General features: G+C 36.5%; 1 protein-coding gene across 1 annotated transcript in view; it reads right to left on the reverse strand.

Moving 5' to 3' along the window:
• Window positions 1-5,889: 5,889 nt before the first annotated feature.
• The window catches only part of LOC117316063 (glycoprotein 3-alpha-L-fucosyltransferase A-like), a 9,654-nt gene continuing 6,247 nt past the window's right edge, over window positions 5,890-9,296 (reverse strand). The window contains exons 2-3 of the mRNA XM_033870539.1: window positions 7,904-7,973; window positions 5,890-7,142 (exon numbers count right to left, since the gene is read on the reverse strand). Coding sequence (XP_033726430.1) covers window positions 6,122-7,142; window positions 7,904-7,973 — 1,091 coding nt within the window. The 3' untranslated portion in view covers window positions 5,890-6,121. The remainder of the gene's footprint in view (window positions 7,143-7,903; window positions 7,974-9,296) is intronic.

The following is a 9,296-nucleotide window of genomic DNA, read 5'->3' on the forward strand; positions in this document are numbered from 1 at the left end:
TGTTTTTGTACTTAAAGTAAAGTTGTTTGTATCAACAACCTAACTCGACACCAAGTATTCACCCCTTTTCCTTTTCTTCTTCTTCCTTAAACTTTTGTTATTCAATGTTAATATATGGTCTTATATGCCAATAATATGTTGTCCATCCTCAATATATTTGCTGTTTATGATAAGGTGATAGATTCACATAAGTGTCTGAGACACTTGTTTCTATTTCCTATTCTGTACATTCAATTTTGTAACTATATATGTTTTGAAATGCCTGAATAAAAAAAAAGTTTAAACCAACCATTACGAACACATTAATTTATTTCATACAAAAAACATATGAACATAAAAAATACAGGTTAAATTGCTTCTTTTAATTCTACACGTCCTGCCTAGAAACAATGTTTTTTTTTACATCTATGTATGCATCAATAGATGTCAAACCAGGTAAGGAGGTACACATATCTGTTCTTGTTCTTTTATCAAGACCTTGGATTGACTTTACAATAAAACGTTTGGCTCTTTTTAACATCAAGAGTTTGCATTTATATAGTGCACAAGGGTAGACTTTGATTTTTTATAATCTTAAAATTAGTTAGTGGGTTCAGAGCACAGTGATGGGCGCCGGAGTGGAACAGAGCCATAGTACCCCTTTTTTAAACGTATTACAAGTGTTGTGCAAGATGACCGAATATACACGGTGTTATATAGTCAATATCCATATTGCCGACAATGGCAGGTGTAGTCTACGATCACACAAGTATGGGTACGTAAAATAGTGTGGGACGCGCTACACCGTCCCCAAAGTACCTAGGGTCAGCCACAACCAAGAACTTCCCTCTAACGGCGCACCGCCACGGATGGGGGAAAAGGCACACTGCAATATAGCCACCTGTGAAGTCGACATCAGTCCCGGTCAATATTAGAACGACCGACTCGATTCCAGAAGGATCCAATATTGACTCACGGTCCCTCCAGAGAAGGATCGTTGACCTACTGCAAGGCAGTCTATAAAGAAGGAACAATCCCAGCGTAGCACAGTTTCGACACCTGCATCGACCCGGAAGACATGTCACTGTCATCGATCAGGAACAACAACCGCAGGCCTATCACCCCTTCCCCATCATCATTGAGCAAAGTTTGTTCCCCAATGATGAAGTCGCAATACCCACAAAGCAGGACTGCAAACTCTCTGTGACCAATCTTTTATCCAATAAGGGATCTGGTGACTCTCCGGTCATCCGACCAGGCGCGAAACTAATCTGTAACCAAGACACCTCAAACATATTCCCAGCTACAAAGGCGGTCCCGCGGAATCCCCTGCCGACCATTCCGATCCTACTACGACATGGAGCTGCATCGTGAACATCAATGAAGACACTTTAGGAGATATAGCTCTCCATTTCATTGATCCTCCTAGGTGAATCAAACTGGACGCAGTTAACCGGACAAAACACATCATGGAACCCAGTTTGAAACCTAACCATGCACTCTGAACTGTTCACAAACCCCGCATCGGTTACTATCCTGTGCATACCTTCCCCAGTAAACGGTTTGGATTGGTTTGGTTTATTTTGTTTAACGTCCTATTTTAAAACAGCTAAGGCAAGGTTTGTATAGGATAACGCTAAATGGTAGGTCCACAAAGCATCCGCATGGTTGCTCCTTTGAGTCACCTTCCTTAGAACAATCGGTAAGCCAATTGCCCTCGAACTCAGGGGGCCGGCACCAATCATTCAGCCGATTAGAATCAACCAACCAACGAACAATGTCATCTGTGTCTAAAACTCAGGACCACTGAGCTGTCCGACGCAGCACGTTGTCAACAATTACAAGAACTCCCTCACAATAGGTACCCTTCTCTGAAAAGGTCGTAGCTTAACCTCGGCCATTAAGGACAGAAGTTTTCCCCCTCACAACTGCCCAACTGAATTGGGAAATGAACGTCAGCCCCACCCTCTGTATGCTGAATTACACCACAAGACGCGAGGGAATGGGGCATTTGCTGCGGAGAGTTCCGATAAGGAACACAATTATCTTATATAAGGGAGGTACAATGTACCCAATGAGGATCTCCCGCGCTTTATCAACATCATAAGACTATCAATTTCAGCAATGATATACATCCATGCTAGCGTATCTCCCGTTCGCTGAACTCTTTTAATGCTACCAATCATACTGACACCCGGTATAGCAACACAACAGACGTTAAAATCGAGCTGATTCGTGAACAAAGCTAAGTACTGAACAATAGCACTGACTGTACACCACCCTGCGACGTGCGGCTATTAATAGCTTTCACAAAGGACAATGTTATGCACAGTGCATACCGCTGTTTTAACTATTTATGAAAATGCGATTTTACTGCTAACGCCATTGTTGTGCAAGATGACCGAATATACAATGTTGTAAACTCAATATCTATATCGCCGACAATGGCCGGTGTAGTCTACGATCACACAATTATGGGTGCGTAAAAAACGTCCCAATACGAGCTTCACCAAATGTAGACTACGTCGATTGTAATCACGCACTGCCGAACATCCGTTTCGGGACGAGGTGACAGAAACACCCTCGCTTAGAGAAGTCAACTCGTCACGTACAGTACGTTCACAACACTAGTCTTTTTTGTCCTTTCAATGAAATGGAAGTATGTCTAAAAACAACAAGACGCCAAGACGAATGATATCAATTACAACTTGTAATATATTAATATGAATGAAGGCAAAGCCTTGGAAGAGCACAGCTAATCTACTTGTCACTTGCATACGTGTATATATACATGTTTATGTAATATATGTACATTTTTTTCATTATATTAGCAGATTTATGAAAGTCACAAGGCCATGCTAAGTCATCAAAAGGCCTTATATATATAACAAGAATTATACAGAATTATATATCTCATCTTTCCCGCTTTATCAATAACATCTTTCAATTTATGGAGTAGTGTTCAAGTAATTAAATAATATCAGTAACCAGTGTTCAGTGAGACATTGAGATAGGGTGAAAACTGAACTTTAATGAAAATTCTCAAAATTCAGTTTTGAGGCCAAAATATGTGAATCTGTAAAGACATTTAAGTTTCAATTAGATTAATATTGCTTTTATAACACAGTTTAAAGTGAATCTGAACATAACTTCACAAAATTCCCTGTTAGTATTTTTATTTTACCCAAAAATAGGTGAACCTGGAAAAAAATCCTCTAAATGATGGATAGGTGCATGCACAGTATAGGTGCATGTACAACAGTATATATGATTGTATCAGTACCCTCACCAGTTTCAATTCAATCTGACAGCATGCAACTCAATAACACTGTCAAATGTGGACTTTAAACAAATATTGACGCCACTGCTATTAAATATTTGTGGTGATGGTTGTAAACTCTCTTTTATTTAATAAATTAATTGAACAAATTAAATAAGGCCAAAAAGTGTGATTTCTGTATATGAATTAAATAATTATTTCTATAACCCATCCCAATAGGGTAACAGAACAGGTGCCAATATATATATATATACATATATATATTTAATCGATTCACAAAGTTTTTACAAGTTTTATTCTATATATATGTATATACACATGTACATAAATATATAAACATATACTATTGCACAGATATCCCATTCTGATACTTCTATTACAGTTTGTGTTATTTCCAATAGCAATATTCAATATAATTACTGTTTTTGTATTGAGTTAACTAATAACACGGGTCCCCTCATCTTAAAAAAAGACAAACTACAGACCCAAGGTGCATTAAGTTATATCAATTTTAAAGGACTTGAATTAAAGATCCTTCTACCATGTGTAATATTTGATTCTACCATATATTTTGGAATGGAATATAGCACATTTTGAACTGTTATTCAGTCACTTCAACTCATTTTTGAGCAAAACCGCTTTGGACCGAGGACATATACTTATAACATATGGTTTGAAGATCTGTTTATAGAGAAGTTTTAAAAGAAATTCACTTAACAGTTAACATTGTGCGCTTTTAAAAATAAAATATGAATCAACTTTGGGATTACATCAGTATATAATCATTACTGTCAATTTTGTAATATCTGGTTGAAAGTTTAAATTTAGTTATTTATATAAAAGTTTTTCGAGTTGTCAAACTTTGAATTATCTTATATATATTTTATTACTATAAAAACAAAGATTTTGACTTGGACCAGTGAGATACTTTAATGTCTAATCAGTGTTTTTGAGTTATCATAGTTCGAGTTGATTAATTTTGATTGTAAGTACATGTACATGTATTCTCTTGTCTCCACTAAAACAGAATTTGTAGCAAATTTAAGTTAAACCTACTAAGAGTCAACACCATAGACAATTATTCTCCTTTTGTAATTATGATTAATTACAAAATAATTATAGAAATTCTATAATCTTCCAGGCTTTGGAAATTAACAGCAGTTGTTTATAAGGTTTAAATCATATTACACTGTACATTTACATGTGTTCATAAACATTGTAATACATTTGGTTTAAATTTGGTTTACTTCATTTAAATGGTGATTCCATCATTAGTTTAAATTCAAAGGTTAGGTCATCAAAATTAAACTTATTGGAAAATATGATTTTTTCCCAAATTGTAAATCTTCGAATCTTTAATTTGCATAAATCAAACAGTTTGACTCGCAGGGTAATTAACACAAGTTCTCCAAATTCTAAGTCCTAAAAATTCTTTATTCCTACCAAAATATCACTTTTTACTTGAAAGCCAGTCAGTATTTGTGTAGGATTCATCATTTTTCTGTACATTTTGGCATTGATTTATTTCCCTGTTCAAAAGTGGATTTCATCAGTAAAAAATGTACATGGTTCTGATATCTGAAAGAAGGAATGTCCCTCTAAATTGAGTCTCATTATATAATTAACTGTCAGGGTCATTTAAGAACATGCCAGGCATTGGAGAAGTGTTGGAACTTCAAACACCTAATTAGAACACACACAATAAAACAGTCCTTGTATGTTTTGACATTGAGTACAAAAGATTGTTTTAAATTTCCTTTTTATTAATTTCAGGCAATATTTTGTGAGATAAACGGTTACTATACTCAGCAATAGAAATCTGATCTATAATTCTCTCAACAGTATAATATCACAATTATTTTATAAACAAATTTCATTTAAAATTCAATCATTATTCTTGGTACAACCTACATATGTGCCATGTTGATCTATGTTTATTTCTGCTGACTAATGTAGACTAACTACACATGTACTAAGCCTGCATTTCATAAATGATAAAAATCTAGGGTTATCACATGGGCTTTATATACTATAGAGTGTACAAGTTAATCTAGACATTTTAAATGGTTACTAGCCCCATGTGCTGTAGATAATATAACCTTCTTCTAATTATAATAAACAATGCGAGTCAGACACATCGTATCATCTGTAACTAACAATAAAAAAACTGGGACGTAACCGATAGGCACTTGTTTTATATGCATATGCCTAGCCTAGTTGTCTTTCGGCATGTTATTGTTTACAATGTAAATCAAGTGCCTGTCGTAAGCCTAACGTTATCGCTGAGAAAATAAATCGACAAGGCGGCCTAAATATTTACGATAGAATCGATCATAACACAGTGTTATCGGCAAATGCCTACCTTTGATCAGATCAGACTGGAACCACATACAAAAATAATTACAAGGACCCTATACTAACGGGCGACATTCTATTTATCTGTCACCCAAATTGTATTCATATCGACTGTATACTACCATTTGGTAACAGTTCAATGCTTAAATGTACATCAGCTGTTGGTTGATATACACACATTTTTACTTTACATATTTTGTAATGAACTTTACTTAAATTCTCATTTTTTGCCATGTAAACTCAGGTAATGTTTATGTCTCTACAAAAATAACATGTTGGCTGAGTGGGAATGAACCAGACTTAAATATCACCTTTCTTTTTTTTTTGCAAATGGCAGCACATATTTCCATCCTGTCTTGATGATTTCCGTATTGTACATACTGTATTCGGATAATTCAGATACTAATTGATTGTTTGTACTGCATACTGCAATGAAACAATTAAGATATGAAGAGCGTTAAGTCAAGAATCGATATATTATATACAATATTCCTTCAAAATATCTTATTATAAATCACTGATTTTCGAACACATGTTAGGGACACCGCCGTCATTTCCTCTAAGCCACGTGTTTACACTTCGGTATATACGTTTGTATTTGTTGACAGTGTGACTTCGCCGACACAACTCACAAAAAGTTTGCTCAGAATCGATAGTATCCTGCGCCACATAGGACTGTCTCCACTGAAAAAAAGAGTTGGGTGACTTCATTCGAGTCAGATATCTAGCCAATGCTTCCGGGCTTGAAAAATTTGCGGTAGATAGATATGAACCCGGCGGGAGATACAGAGACGCGTTCGCCCCACTTCTTGTTATCGGAATCGCATTAAATAAGTTAGCGTAGACCTTTATACTTTTCTCTGTTATATAGTCTCGACAAAGTGTACTTTCAAAGGAAAGATAATATCTATACTTATTTTGTAAATATTTTGAACATACAGTCCAATTGCCATTGCAAGTGTTTTTGCCACATCTTCCATATACGTCTATGTTTAAATACTTTTCAATTTCTGCAACATATTCAGAACGACTACTTGAAACGTAACAATTCGAGACAAACCATAAAAGAGCTGACCTTTCTGACCAGTTCGAAAGGGCGTCATCCGCAGATGGAATAGTGTTATTAGGAACAGTTCGGAAAATTCCGTACGGACTATAGAAATCGGAATCACGTCTGTAGGAAATTGTCCAGTTGATAAGTCCATCCCATAGTTTCGTTGTGTACGCGTGAAGTGGGGGTGGCTCCATTGAATGGAAGACCCACGTCTGGTTGATGTATTTTCTTGGAGGGTATAAAGGGGTTTCCGTTCCTTGCCAGATAACAATATCCGCCGAGGAATAGTCCCATCCTTCTGTCAAGATACATGCGTACTCACAATTCTTGAACACATCTGCACTGAGGAATTCTGGTCTTTTTATGTAATGTATTCGACGGAAGAAATTTTGGCGTGGACACACCCGATTGTTGAAAACGTAGTACAGACACCAAGTCAGTAACAGCAGCAGCAGCAAGAGCACCTTTGTGCTTCTGTAAATAATTGAAAATATATATGAGACGGGAAAAGGAAGTAAACAAGTTCAAAAGTGAAACATGAGATAAATCAGAGACATTCTATATACGTCACTGGATACACAAGTTTTCTTACACATTTTATCACGTGGGTTAGTATAATGCTATAACACTGTAAACTGGTATACACCGTAATATGACAAGACCCCCTCCCCTAGTCCCCGACAAGTCAAGGGTTGTGGAGAGAAGTGGCGTTTTTTTTTTTTGTGTTTGTTTGTTTTGTCTTTTTTGGGGGGGGGGGGGGGGGGGGGGGTGTTTATTTCTGGGTGGTGTTTTAGGGTATTTGTGTGTGTGTGTGGGGGGGGGGGGGGGGGGGGGAGGGGGGCATAGCTTTACCATTGATACTCTTATTATCAAGATACACAGGCTATTCAATGTTAAACTTACAGTTTTAACAACAAAAATAGATGAAAAATAGGGTTAGGGTTGGGTAGCGTTTTTGTAGAAACGATTAGGAGGTGTAGTTTTAATGGTGGAACTTTTCTCAAATTCTGTAAAGCTTAAGTTAAACGATAGTACATTATCGAGATATTCCACATAAATATTCTTACATGGACGAAGTATTCCACGGAAATATTCCTACACGAAGGAAGTATTCCACATTCCTACACGAAGGAAGTATACCATGGAAATATTTCTGACAGTAAATTCATTTATAAAATATTTAACCTGATGAAGGGTTAAAGTTTTCAGATTTTGTAACTTCACATGAAACTTACCTGTTGAGGTGGTAAATACTCATAGCTCTTAATGAACACGTGACCAAAGACATCCGCTCACACGTTGTTTCTGAAACGACAGAGAAAAATGGCGGCGAGGTGAGAACCTTCAGAAAACTTTTTAAGGTGGCCTTCGTTTTCCGAAATATTACTTTATTAGAAAAAAAATCTTTGAAAAGGAAATGTATTGGTTAATTGAATTTGTTGATTAAAATGCAGTAAGATATTGACGGACGTCCACCCAAATGATACTAACTGATTAATGAGTAGCGTATTGTGTATAAACAAGGCCAACCCTTGATAGAGTTAGTATATAGGGGTCCACAGGGATTGTTCTCGGTTACAGTTTTCATTTCATTCAAACGTTTTATCCGTTATTGTCATCCATGCCTTACAAAGTCACACTTAGGAAAGATCTAGTCTGGGAGATAGGTGTGATGATATTGTGCTGCTGTAGGGTACAAAATAACAGCCCAACCAAGACAAACAAATGCGATATACATTTATTTAATTAACGCATGTTAAATATTTTGTAAACGGATGTGTTTTACAAATCTATATACAAATTACAAATATCGATGACAAAGTTATAGTATTGTCAAACCAGTTACGGATATATGGTCTGACAAAAATAATTACAGTTATCCTCGCGGAGGGAGGGTGTTGTTTGGCTATATAATAAATCATGCAACATAATCGATTTTTCTATTGTTTATATCACTTGGTGTAATATATAGCAGTGTTATGTTCAATATTTACAATTCTTCAAACACATGTTCTGTGAAACCTTGACGAGACAGTGCTGATGCATGTTGTGGTAGTAATGTGTGTCGTTGCGGTGGCGATTTTAACTGATAAACGTCCTATAATCAGCTATCGTAACAAAATGGCGGTTGTGCTGGTGGCGATGGTAGTTATGGGGGTGGTAGTGGTATACGTAGTTATGGTGAATATCGTGGTAGTTATGGGGCGGTAGTGGTGATTGTGGTAGTTATAGTGGTTATGGTAGATATGGTATTGGTTATGGTGGTGATTGTGGTAGTTATAGTGGTTATGGTAGATATGGTAATGGTTGTGATGGTGATTGTGGTAGTTATGGTGGTGATTGTGGTAGTTATGGTGGTGATTGTGGTAGTTATGGTGGTGATTGTGGTAGTTATGGTGGTGATTGTGGTAGATATGGTGGTGATTGTGGTAGTTATGGTGGTGATTGTGGTAGTTATGGTGGTGATTGTGGTAGTTATGGTGGTGATTGTGGTAGTTATGGTGGTGATTGTGGTAGATATGGTGGTGATTGTGGTAGTTATGATGAAGGTCGTGGTAGATATGGTGGTGATTGTGGTACTTATGGTGGTGATTGTGGTAGATATGGTGGTGATTGTGGTTTTCTTTT

Source organism: Pecten maximus, chromosome 18, assembly GCF_902652985.1.
Source record: "Pecten maximus chromosome 18, xPecMax1.1, whole genome shotgun sequence".
NCBI lineage: Eukaryota > Metazoa > Mollusca > Bivalvia > Pectinida > Pectinidae > Pecten > Pecten maximus.